A 14,054-nucleotide genomic window follows, 5' to 3' on the forward strand; every position below is an offset into this window, starting at 1 on the left:
AGATATTACAGCAAGATCTGCAAGCTGTCTTTGCATGGGCTGACAGTTGGCAAATGGCCTTCAATGCATCAAAATGTCAACATCTCACCATCACCCGTAAAAAGCAGCAGTCTGTCTTCAATTACTCTGTAGCTGAACAAGTCATCCAAAAAGTTGCTAGTCACAAATATCTTGGAGTCACCATTTCCAGTGATTTGACTTTCAAAGAGCACATTGCTAACATTCGATCTAAGGCAGTGAGTACCCTTGGCATCATCCGAAGAAATCTTGGACCATGCTCACAGAAGGTGAAACTAAAGGCTTACCAAAGTTTAGTAAGACCTCAGCTTGAATATGCTGCATCAGCATGGAGCCCATATACATCTAGGGACATCAAGTCATTGGAAACAGTCCAGCGTAAGCAGCCCGATTTATTTGTGGAAACTTTGATAGGCGGGCTAGCGCCACACCACTACTTCACCAGTTAGATCTGGACCTTCTTAAAACAAGGAGACTGTTCATTCAGTGTTCAATGTTCCACAAAATACATCATGGACTCATAAATGTCAACTTTCCACCCATCATCAAACTGCATCCAACCGTTGGGAGATTAACCCACCATCTCCGGTATCAGCCCATCAGAGCATCTCGGGACACTTACAAGTATTCATTCTTCATTCGCACGATACCAATTTGGAACTGCCTGCCTGTGGAAGCTGTAACATCAACATCAGTCCAAGCCTTCCAGTCAGCAGCACTCCCTGCAGTTAGAGCTTTACAGCCTTCTGCAGTCCACCAGGTTCTCTAAGCATCTAGAGTTCATTTTTACTCGCACATCTTGTACATATCCTGCACTATTGGCACATCTGCACCTGTGTTTTGAGCAGCACATTTCTCCTTGGACAAGCTATCTGCTTTATTTAGGAGCATAAAGACTGAAGGTCTAATGCTGTGCTAACACTTTTCTTTGATGACTTTCGCCACAATTTTTCATTTTTTCAAATATCTTAAAATTCAAGAATCTAAGCTAATTGAACAGACAGTAGTAATAGTATATCATGCGTATGCGTATGCGCTTTATTCCGTAACCAAACACCTTTCTGGCAGAACGTAGCATAGTAGTATAGCCTCTGGACTATGGATCCAGAGGTTGTGGGTTCGAACCCCTGGTACTTTTATTCTAATAAATTTCTTTATCTTTTGCACAGTATTTTTTGTGGGAGTTGAGAGTACATCAGACATATCGAATTGCATTCTGAATACGAGGAATTTTTCTAGAATAAGAAAAATTTTCATATTTTTCTAGAAAATAATAGCCCCAAAATAATATGAGAAAAACTGAAATGGGTGTTTCTTATAAGTACGTCCATGATGCTACTGAGGGGAAATGATATTGGCATCTATTTATATCAGTAAACTTGGCAAATTATTGCATGAAGTTATTCAAAAATTAATCACTCTAGTTTGGTATGTAGCTCAAGAACTCATGCTAAAATTTTAAGTATAGCATGGGGATGTGGTTTCCTACCTAAAAATTTCAGTCACGTTGCAAAAACAAACAAACCTTAAACAGACAAGTACATAAAGAAAGGCAAAATATCGAACAAGCATCAGCATACAAGTTAAATGACACTACCATTTGTATAACTGAATTAATAAGATGAGTTAACCTTTCAACAAACTATTTTATTTAAGCTTTAATTTCAATATTAAATCTGAATAGTCGACATAATTTTTCTTCCCAATCAACTATTTATTTGTCTTAATTTTCAGTAACAAATCTGTATTAGTCTATATAATTTGTTTTCTTATCCTGGTTGGAGTTCTTAGTGGAAAGGGGGGTATTATTAGGTTTAGATTTGGGTTGCTCATTTCAGAAAACCTCTCTATTTCCATTGTTTTTAGAAAAATGTACCTTAACTTTGAACAGAAATAATTTGAAGTCCAGAAAATTGGTATATTTTTGGGTATCTTCTTTAACAAATTCTGTACATTTTTGGTGTAAATTTTCAGGATCTCAGCTGCATGCACATCCCACCAAATCTAAAATCAAGGCCACCACACTTGGTACCTTACCCAGAATGCATGCAACATTATACGCAGATTAGTCCAAAATAGGCAGATAGTCTCTGTCCCCCACTTCACCCCTTCATACACAATATCCATAAATAACTTTACAGCATACACACTGTGCCCCAATACTTCCAAACCAATTTGGGACTAATCATAATATAGAAATACTGCTTTAATATGATGTAACATGACAACAGTGAAACACTGTTGCTCAAATGGGACATTGGGGAAGTATTATATGGAAGATAGGAGATCTGTATTAATGTGTTCTGTCATAACTAAATACATCTTGTAATGTAATGCTTATGTATTTATTAATTCTGATTTTTACACCATTGTAATTTTAATGTACTAGCATACTCTACAAAAATCCAGGCCTTAGATGCTGTATTTGTAACAAAATCTTAACTTTTTAAATCAAACGACTGAACAAGTTGTTTGTAAATGATTAAGGTCATGTCTTTGTCTTTGATCACACCACTAAATCAAGTTCCTATTCTTTTATTTGTTAAAAGGTACCTGAGAATTCATCATTTTCTCATAGTTAAAACGCGTCATCGTTCATTCAAAACACAATTTTCTAAAAACTTAGAATATATTCTACCCTAAAACCATCATTTTTTTGGTAGTTGAGTGGATCGATTTTTCACAGTGGTACATCAAACATGATGTAAACCATACCTAACTTTGTTTCCATTCAATTTATAAATATTAGGAGTACTGTGTTTACATATTGTATACAGCACAAACAGTAACTACTTCAAAAAGGTTTACATCTTTTTAGTACAAAAATATACATTAAACTTTATCATAATTATAATAGTACTGAACAACATTGCATTAAAATACTTAGAAAGTAGAAAAGTACTGATTCTTAGAGTATGCTTATGTGAGAATATATGATATATGCGCACAATATTGCAAATATTTCAAACATTAATTCTATTAATATAAAATGGTGATGCAATGGGCTATTCCTGTTGAAATCCATACACCCCTGTGGAAGACATGACCTTAATCTTCTACACACGGAGTTTGAATTTCAAATGGGGTACCTGAAATGGCAACTCCATTTGAAATCTACACCCCCTCATTGCACTTGTGGGAGATTAAGGTCATGTCTTCCATATAGGGTGTATATGGATTTTTACTTGAATAGCCCAATTTGTTTTAATGGAAATAGAAAGAGAAAATCCAATTGTCAGATGCTATACAATCTACTGCTCTTTTCAATTCTAATGTAAATGCAGATGTATTTTCACTTTTTCATTGTACCTTGCCTTTGCATTTTAACTTGAATTTCTATTGGAACATGTGACAATTACAAGGCCAAGAGAAAGTACATGAGCATGACCAGAGAAGATGTAATAACATCTTTTATTACATGTTCTTGGTATAACCAAACATACCCTATAAGGGGGATATACAGGGTTGTGAAAGCTCCCATATTAGACCCAAATCACACCAATGCTGGTGTTCTTTTACCATCAGTCAATTATGGAAATATAACATTTAGGACAAAATGTTCAGCTGAAAGTGTAAAACTAGTAATAGGTCCCAAGGTACACCACAGAAATATGAGTTGGCATTATGTCATGATAGCGTGACAATATCATCATGTCACATGTAGCGTATGTTCTGTAATTGTTCATGGTCATTATGTGGCAAAATATTGTCATATCATCATTACAGTTAACAAGCCAAATGTAATAACATCTTTTATTACATGTTCTTGGTATAACCAAACATACCCTATAAGGGGGATATACAGGGTTGTGAAAGCACATTGTCTTTACATCCTGGAACCACCACTAATTTGCATACTTTCACTAAATCAAAATTCTCAAAATGATTTAGTTCAAACTACCAGGACCCAAAATTGCAATGCTCAACTTCCTTTGAGCCTGCTTCAAACCAAAATTGTCATCATTTTTGGGCATTAAATTTTTTTAGCATCAAAATTGCAGGCATATTTGTCCAAAGTACATTAAGAGAGAGGGTCTGTGGGATGATGTTTATTATAATTTTGCCCCTTGGAAATTCTGCTTAGTATATTCTGGTTTAATGCACAAGACATAAATACATCTTCCTCACATTTCTCTTGCATTCATGTCTTCAATAAGAGTTGCAAAGATGTTGTGATGTGTTGTGATATATCTTGCAATATTTTACTCTTGCTTGCACACGCATTGTGACCCAATATAAATGAGGCTGAATGGATCAAACAGATATTTATATCATAGGCTACTGTTTTATATAAAACAATGATACCAAAATGTTATTCAGCATTCCTTTTTAAAACTTATGAAAAATAGATCATTTCCAATTATCTAGAAGCGTCACTTACAAAAATATATATTTTATTTTGCTATTCAAAATATAGGTATTTGCTATACAACTCTCAACACAAAATATCTGCTCTATATATTTTACAATTGGAGTCCCTGGTTAAACACAAAGAAAGAAAAACACAGATTTTATGAAGAAAATAATTATGTATAAATGTATTTCAGTTATCGTAACATCCATGTTATCAACCCAGATGTGAGTAGAGCTAACAGAAGTACCATTCTGGTTGCAAGTATTGTATCTGACGAATCTCGGTCTGGAAGCTTGTCAACCACTCTGATCTTCCACCCAATGAACTTCTCATCGTATGACTGTATTTTTAAAGAAGAAAAGAAAATGAAACATGGATATAATTACTTCATGAGAGACTTTATATGGTTGATGCACTCTGAATGCCTTATTAATGATGTAAAAGATACTGGGGGAGGTAAATGAATAAAGATAGGTAACAGCATCATCACACACAATATTGCCTCCTCAATACTACTGTAATGAATGAGAGATAAGTAGTTCACACTGTCTATGTGTGACAGGGATGGTCACATTCTCTTAAGTAGCCATATCTCAGTTAACATTTGAGCCCAAGTTTCTCATTGTTACATTCATTGTATGCGCTTCATTCTTCAACATGAATATATGACATTTCTGGTTCACTTGGATAATTTGGTGCCTAAGGGCACTCTCTAGATCCTACCCCTTTTCTATAGCAATATGATCAGACTCATCTATATTATATTTACAGTTTAGTAGTTCACTATTATTCACAATAGAGATTGTCACCTTCTGGGCGGAGAGACTAGTGAGATGAAGAATCTTACCTGTAAAAACGTTGTATGCATGTTGAGGAAACATGCTTTAGGTATATTTTAGATTATGATTGTTTTATGCTTTGCCCTATACCCTACCTGTTACCTTGTCAACTTAAAATATCCAAGCCTACCTGATAATACAACACATCTGGTTAGTTTCATCCAGTTTCCATACCACTCAGAGAAGATATCTTACACTTCCCACAATGCATTTCATTCATTTCAATTTCCTGTAATGATTTGCTATCTAGTGCAACATAAGTCGATTGTGACAAAAGTATCTCAATGAACAGAGCACATACATATCTGGTAAAATATATTGGTCGATAGTCATTGACTATCGACCAATGTTTAGCCAGTTTTTTCTCAACACGAAAACAAAGGGAAACTGTGCAAATCAATAAAGATTGTACTTTCTTATAACGAGGTGATGCCTCATATTGCAAAGGATTCTGGGAAGGGCAAGATATCTTTTCTGGATACCACTCAAGTTGACATGTTTATATTATACTATGTAACTGCACCCTTCAATTTGTCTTCTCAAAGCTTACCTGATAGTATAAGACATCTGGTGTAGTATGGTCTGGTTTCCATACCAACAATGCAGGTTCACCATCCTCGCATGTTTTAAACAAACCAGTTGAGCGGAACTCAGCAACGTCCCATAACCATCAGGAGATGCTCCTTGTGTACTTATCCATTCACAAAGTGGTCCAGCTAAGATAGGAATTCAAATTTGGTTTACATGAGCAATCAAATTAGTGAAATCTTATTTACACCTACTTCTAATCCTCCTTGAAAATAAACCAAAACTCAAAATAAGTTGGCCGAACGCAACACTTAAATAATCCTAAACTGAGATCTTACCCTACAGTAACCAAAACAAGGGTCCCAATCAGGAAGTTGTTACTTCAAAATTCAAATTGGGTCATCAGGTCAAAACTGGATGCTGTGTGACTGCTCAGGAATAAGGTGGGACATTTTAAAATTAAATTGCCTTAAAAAATAAAACAAAACAAAAAACACTGGGAACCCATGCTCAACATGCACCATTATAACTAAAATTTTACTCATACCCTTAAAACAAGTGTATATATTTTTTTAAATGTGCTTTCCCAGATTAAATATAAAACTAATTATAGTAATTTTATGTTTAAAAACAAATTGCTTACTATATATGTGACATGATCCAATCCACTGATTTGATAATTGAGTGCCCGGTATACTTGTTTGCAAAGTTATAACTTTTTTTAAATCCAATTTCTTGTCTTTTTTATTGCTTTTTGCTCCTTTTGGCGTATATATCAATTTCATTATTACACACTTTGGTACGATTAGATCATGCCACATATCTTATCATGGCTGGGCCATCCTTTCAAGTCTGAAATAACAGGGTGTTCAAGACACCTCAACATTCTGATTCTGTCCATAATTTACGTTAATTTATTCATTTTACATTTTTCATTTACTTACTGACTGGTCCAGCATAGATCGTAACTTCCTGTGTATAAAACAAAGAAATAAAAAAATTAAACAAACTATACAGTTGAAAAACATTACAGTTCACATCTGACATAAAGATATTCTGTAAATAGTATGTTTACTTCTTGTGCTGCTGGAAAGATACCAATCTGTAAATTACAGCTTCTTAAAATTTCAGATTTAAATGCAGCATTTTATAATTTTTAAGGCCATCTTAATTTAAGTTTTAAACTTAAAAACTTAATGCATTTTTAACTTTTTTTTTTTTTTATCTGTGGGGCTTTTTTACAAGAATAGACCATCTTTTCATCTCTCAAGAATTTTATTGAGTTTTACAATTTAGGCTACTTTGATGTCTGGCGATGTCAGACGTGAGATTTTTGTGTGGTGGATTTAGAAGGAAAAAAATAGCAGAAAAAAAACTGAATTACATGCAAAAAGCAGGTGCTTTTACTAATGCGTGCTTTGAGACAAAGTATTAAATTCAAATAGCCTAATCAATTCATGAAATCTCACATCACAAAACTAGTAAGACCCTGTTTGGGGAGTAGTAGAATAATGATATTGTTTAGGAAGAGTGTAGACTTGCAACAGTTAACATTTTGAGTCAGTCAAAAAGGGCAATAGAAACTTAATTTCTAGGCCAAACTGTCAACTGACCTGTCTCTCTTCTGGTGTCTGTACTCTGTATCCTCCCATATAGTCATTAGTAAGATAGAATCCATGATCACTACCACCAAATACATTGAAGATATAATACTGCCCTCTCTCTACTGTAACTACTGGTATCAGTTGTCCATTGATGTACCAAGCAATGCCTGGGCTAGGGAAACCTTAGTGAGCACATGGAAAACAACATGTATTTCAATCTTCATTTGTGTCATGTTTGTTTTTGAATGAGACCGTAACTGACCTCAATTACAACTCATAGATTTTAGTGTACTATCCTGGAAAAAGTGGTATGACCCAAATAAATCACAAAATGTGTTGTTAAGCTGATCTTTACCCTTAATCTTCACCTTGTACTAATCCTAAAACACAGGGTGTAGAGCTTTTTATATTTTTATAAAATGACCAGGGCATTGTAAACTTCCACTGAAGTTTACAAAGCTTCATAAGTCTCAAATTCAACTGTAACTTATGACACATCATAAAATTCATTTCACTACAATGACTTATGATCGGTACACTTGGTAAGTAATGGGGATTTACTACAGGGACCCTTCAAAAAGTTACGTCTAGTCAAATGGTATTCTTGCAAATGGTTACATGAGATACGAAGGGTTACAGATTTATTGAAATGGGCCCCCTGCCTGCAGGTCTTGAGTCACACTTACCTGTTATTCCAGTGTATCCACGGAGTCCACCAGCTTCTCCTATCTCAACAATAAACTTATTATCATCATATCCAACTCTGGTTTGTGGCCATGGGTTAGGTGCTATGATAAAAGAATAAATCATGTAGATAGGGAACACTTTTTTTTTAAATTTAAATCAAAATGCAAAAATATGCACCAGTGTTGAAACTTTCAAATTGTTGGTCAAAATTTTAAAAATTAAAAAAAAAGTTTCCTAGATCTTTATCTAGGTTTTGAAAATCAACAAGAAAAAAATATTACACTCAGAAAATAATTTACTTATGTTGTCCAAAAGATTTCGGGTAAAAATGTTGCTTCTTAATGATTTTCTCTAAAAGTGAACATATTTACATAAATCTGGCGCCACAGTTGAATAAGTCAGGTTATTTCTATTCTAAATATGTGTATGTTTATACACTTTAGACCCATAATTTAGCCGTTATGAGGCCAGAATGTTTTCCATAATTCCAGGGTTAAGACCAACTTTAATAGAAAACTCTGTCAGTTGGCCATAGAAACAAATTTATTTTGACCTGTCTTTGAGTTTTAGAAAATTGTTTTTATACAAATTCTCACGCATTATGAGAGTGACAAACCTGGAGAACATCTGCCTTCGTAGGCCCATTCAAGATAAGATGACTGACAAATTGCCAATCGCAGCAGACATAGATTATCATATGTGTTCCCATCTGAGCCACACTGAGGATCATATTCACCATTACAGTCATCAGACGGACATTCTGCAGGGAGAACAGTAAACATTCTTTGTGAGCAGAAGAAACATGGTAAAATAAAACTTAATTATGCAGTGCCTATAAACATGATTACACAAGATAGATATTATAAATGAATAATTTATTCATACATAGAGCTGCATATTCTCGATCAAAGTCGACCCCTTCCAAGGTTATATTGCTGATTGGGTGTGATCTCCAGTCATACAGCAGGAAAATTTCAATAAAAGCAGATATATTGGTAATTGGGATTACTGCCCATCACAGGACTGGATAGTTATTATAATCCCACTTCTACCAAAACTTCTTTGCTCCCCTTTAGAAAATATGTTACCCAATTCGCCTTGCACCTCTCAAAGACAAAAGCTACAACATGATTTGATTGTACTAAGATATAACATGCATCACCACTACTGCGCAAACTTGTCAATGTCAAATAATTCTGATATCGGTGGAGCACAATTACTTGATGAAAGTTGCTGTAACAATTGAGTTTGATGCAAATTCATTTATCCAAATCAAAAGTAATACCTGGTCTACATTCTCCTGCATAAGCTAACTTTAATTGTGGATCATCACAGGCTTGCATCCTAAAGTAGCATGGATTACTATAGGTGTCTCCATCACTTCCACACTGGGGGTTGTACTCCTCTGTGCATACATGTATAGGACAGCCTGTAGTATAACAAATATTATCACAAATTAGCTGAGTTTTTACACTGCTCCGCTATATATCTGTATATTCAAACCTTTTGATTGTTGTGATGTAAGTGCATGTCGCTATTAAGTGAGTCATAAGCACATATCATTAGATTTATTAAAGTTTACTTCGAGGAATGTTAAATATCAAAAATGTAATTTTTTAATAATTTGTCATATAATTTGTATTACATCATGAATTTCAAAAAATCTAAATTATTCGATATCATCAGGACATTCCTCATATTCAGAATGCAATTTTGATGTGTCTCATGTGTTCTCAGGTCCCACAAAAATACTTTGCAAAGTATTGTCGCTATCCAAAACTTAAATTAAGGGGTGGAAATTTCCTGGACTCTGACACCTCCTAAACTACCTACCTGGTGGTAGAGGCCTACAAACACCTTCATGCCTAAATGAAATGGTACCGTCTCTGCATATAGCGACATTCAACCAGCATTCATTGGTGTAAGACACCCCATTTGTGCCACACACTGGAGCATACTGAGCTGTGCAGTGATCGAATGGACAACCAACTGTCAACAAAGATAGAGCAGAGGGAATGTTTGAATAATTAATGGTTATTTTGTAGTCAGATAGAGTCACAGTAAGGAAACACCAAGCTCACTCCAATGAGGGTGCTCATTGAAAATCTTTAAATCTGAAGTACACAAAAATTGATCTCCCCCTTAAATTCCTAGAAAGCAGCTTTGTTCATCCACACCACACAAGATATTACACAGCTGATGTTGCTGAATATGTTTATTTATAATGTTCTTGAAACAGGCACTACACTTTTTCCATCACATGATGCATTCTTCCTCAACACAGTAATATCTTCCCTGTTATAGAGCACAATGGGACTACATGAATCGCCGAAGCATTATTACTAAGATAAACACCCCTATATAGAGTGTGCCTGGGTCCCCATTCCAAAGTGCCCACTTGGTCATTAGTGCATTACTCGGTGCAGTAGTGATATAGTCAACATTCAAGGAAGGATAAGTGTCTACAGTTAACCCCATGAGAACTACCTGCCGATTGACCAAAAATAAGTTTTCATTATCAATTGGACCAATCAGCAACATTGTTAGAATAATTTCACAATGCAAAGAAAATGGGGTGAATTATTTGCAAAGATCCATTCTGATTGGTGATTAAAGTGAAGATATCATGTAATTGACCAATCAGATTGGCAGATAGTGCTCAGGGGGTTAATCATTCATCTTACCTTGACATTCTCCGCTAGAAGCTAGTCTTAGGTTCCTATCAAGACATACTGCAGAACTCAGCTTACATGGGTTATCATATGTGATACCATTACTACCACACTGAGGGTCCCACTCCAAGGTGCAATAGTTAATGGGACAACCTAGGAATGAAGGAAATTTAGGAGGAAAAATTAAATAACAAGCACTATTACTCTGTGAAAAATTGCCATATGTAACCAAGATATTAACTCTCTTCACGCGGGTGTCGACTGCAGACGACAAGTTTCAAATTTTTTTTTAAAATTCACAAATTTCAGTAATGTAAATTTTTATGACCATATTTGAAATAAGCATGAAAAATGCATTAAAATGAGTACCAACAAGCCTAGTATTGGTCCAGTAGTTCTTAAGATAGCCCTTGATATTTTGAAAAAATATTTCAAAACTTCAACTTTTTCCGTTGAAGCGCATGGCTAGCACGCAGAGCATTAAGCATAGCACTGCACAATACAAATTGATAAACCTACAACAATTGGTGAATGAATAGAAAAGATAGAACAACTTTAAAATAGTTGTGGCCATCACCAACATATAATCACAACCCTAACCAAATCTCTAAAAGCTAATTCTCATCCTGATCTTTTTGGGTGGTGGCGTTATTTTAAAGATTGATTTAATTGACTTTCATCCCGACTTGCTTGATAGGGGGATGCTTATATTTGACTGTGTGTACAGATTCACACTAGATATTGTTTGGCATTACAGGGCACCAGTGTTACAGTTATTCACATGCAGTTGAGTTAATACCTTGTATAAAAATATAGATTTTGGTCTTATATAGTTATCAATATAAACTCAATACCACTCCCCCTCATTATTTTACACCATTCGAATCAGGATGTATCACATAGTGACAGATGTCGATTACAACATGAAAGAAATCAGGCAAATGTTGAGTAGGTGAATTGGGTATAGATTATAAACTTGACAATGTTAATGGCCAACAATTCATCTGTCTATTAAAGTAGAATTTTTAAAGTTGTTTCCAAAAGAGTAAAATGTTGTAAAATCATACATGTCACATATGTAAAAGATTGCCAAGGGTATCTGCTGTTACTATGTGATAACCATTTTGTGTGAAATCTCACTATGGATTTTCCTGATGGTTCATATCTATCAGTATGTGATACACCTGACATATTGCTTAGATTTCATTCAAAATCTTAACACAGCATACAAATTAACAGAATTGATCAAAATCTAAAATTCTCTTCAAACTTACCACTGCATTCACGTATTGGACTGCCATCCTCCTCAAAAAATAGTGCAAAGCATCCACCACAGTAGCTAGCCACGCACTGTGCATTGGGATATGAAGGGCAAGAGCTCACATCACAAGGGTTTGCAAAGCAACGCACTGATGGTATCCCTGGAGGACAACCACCTGAAATGAGAGAAACAAGATTACAATAAGATATGTCACTACACACCTGTAAATGCATCAAATCAAGTATAGAGGCCCTGCATTCTTTTATCGATTGGCTCCAAACAAAGGATTTGAACCAGTGTCCTTCACCGTAATCATGGCGTACCAGATCAAATGTTGTCATCAACCTATTTGATCGTAGTGCATTTGTTATGTGTGTGAGATGAACTGTCACGGTAGATTGCAATCATGCTTTTGCTGAATGCATTTGAGAAGTCTGCCATATTTATAGTATGATACGTCATATGCACAACCTCTGTAGGACCTGGTAATTTGTGCTGGGGGGGGGGGGGGTACACTCTAGATGTAATCTGTTCTTTGTGTCATATCCTTCCCCCACAAATACACACACCCCACACACTCAAAATGTGAAAGGGTTGAAAACTTTTTCGAGAAAAGAGCAATATATATCATCTTAAATCATTTGCGGTAATTTTGTAACATTTTTGTTAATTAAGTCCAGTAAGTCCAATAAATTAAGATATTTTCACTCACTGGACACAACATTAATCAATACCAATTTGCATTCTCACCTATTCTGCATTCACCACGATATTGTAGTCTTATGCTTGGATCCAGACATGAGGCAGCTCTACGTAGATGACACAGGTTGGAGTAGGTAGTACCATCTGATCCACAGTGTGGATCATATTCATCCGTAACACAGGTTACTGGGCAACCTAAAATTAAATGTACATGTGTGATAAATTGTATGAAAGGCAAGCCAAATCTTGCTATAGTTAACATAATTATACATTGTATGTAAAACAAATGCACAATTCAGTTTTGAAGCCCAACTGCCACTTACATAAATGAGGTCTAAATGAGTATGTGTTGCTTTGATAAAACATTTTGCAGGCTTCTCTATGCAGCTTCTAAGCGACCCCATTTCAACTTTATTTAGTTCTCATTTCACACCAATATGACTAAATTTCATCTCCCAAAAATGAAAAGCAGTTTACAAACCAAATATCTACAAAATACAAGTTAAGTACTCCTTGATCTAAGATAACCTCCGAGGCTGAATGTTAACAGTGGCTGTTAACAGGGGTGAGTCACGATATAAAAATGATCAAATTAGGAGGGTGAATAGGCCCATTGCCTAACATGGGCTGATTTTGCATGATTTTTACAGATTAAGGGGCAAGTGCATGGCACCCCTGACTGCCCTCATACACCTGGATCCACTCCTGGTTAAGTTTCACTACACCTGCTCTTCCAATGGCTGTGGATCAAGTGTACATATTGATGAAATACACCTTCATCATACACACACATATGCTTATACTTACTACTTGTAAATATTTCACACAATCTGCCAGTGTATCCTGTGTTGCATTCACATATGAACATGGTGCCCATTTGGGTACATGTACCCCCATTGAAACAAGGTTCTCTGATGCATGGGTTGACTATTAAGAATAGAAGGATATTGGCAATGTTAAGAATTTCATATCCTTTATTGTGGCATATAGACATAAACTTAGGGATTCAATCATGTTTTACTGTTATCATTACTGTTTAACAACGATGTCTCCACGTTGTCTGCATCTTTACTTTGATGCCCGAGCGAAGTAAACCACGCAGATGCATCAGACGCGAGCTGTTAAATGGTGATGAACAAAGGTGAAACATGACTGAATCCGTTTCAACAAAGAAAAAAAGCTAAAGTTCGTCTAATTCAGATTAATATTTCATGAGGAAAGTCAGTTAGTCATTGCCACTCAAACTTATAAGAAGTTCAGTGATTTCTTTATTGATACCAGCAATAAAATTTCAGAATAAAATGACAATATTTAGTTGTTACCGCCAACTGAATCCAACATGTAAACACACAAGTTCCAGGCATGGCAAATGCTCACACATAACGCATA

The 14,054-nt window shown here is 35.3% G+C and overlaps 1 protein-coding gene across 11 annotated transcripts in view; it reads right to left on the minus strand.

Annotated features, from left to right (window-relative positions):
• Positions 1–3,835: 3,835 nt before the first annotated feature.
• Positions 3,836–14,054, minus strand: part of LOC140160065 (uncharacterized) — an 88,436-nt gene continuing 78,217 nt past the window's right edge. For all 11 annotated transcript variants that reach the window (XM_072183391.1, XM_072183386.1, XM_072183353.1 and 8 more), the window contains 12 exons: positions 13,473–13,592; positions 12,714–12,860; positions 11,977–12,138; positions 10,715–10,855; positions 9,864–10,019; positions 9,316–9,459; positions 8,647–8,790; positions 8,030–8,131; positions 7,353–7,525; positions 6,684–6,711; positions 5,762–5,927; positions 3,836–4,712 (listed from right to left, as the gene is read on the minus strand). In XM_072183391.1, coding sequence (XP_072039492.1) covers positions 4,607–4,712; positions 5,762–5,927; positions 6,684–6,711; positions 7,353–7,525; positions 8,030–8,131; positions 8,647–8,790; positions 9,316–9,459; positions 9,864–10,019; positions 10,715–10,855; positions 11,977–12,138; positions 12,714–12,860; positions 13,473–13,592 — 1,589 coding nt within the window. In that variant the 3' untranslated portion in view covers positions 3,836–4,606. The remainder of the gene's footprint in view (positions 4,713–5,761; positions 5,928–6,683; positions 6,712–7,352; positions 7,526–8,029; positions 8,132–8,646; positions 8,791–9,315; positions 9,460–9,863; positions 10,020–10,714; positions 10,856–11,976; positions 12,139–12,713; positions 12,861–13,472; positions 13,593–14,054) is intronic.

This window comes from Amphiura filiformis, chromosome 1 (assembly GCF_039555335.1).
Source record: "Amphiura filiformis chromosome 1, Afil_fr2py, whole genome shotgun sequence".
Taxonomy (NCBI): Eukaryota; Metazoa; Echinodermata; class Ophiuroidea; order Amphilepidida; family Amphiuridae; genus Amphiura; species Amphiura filiformis.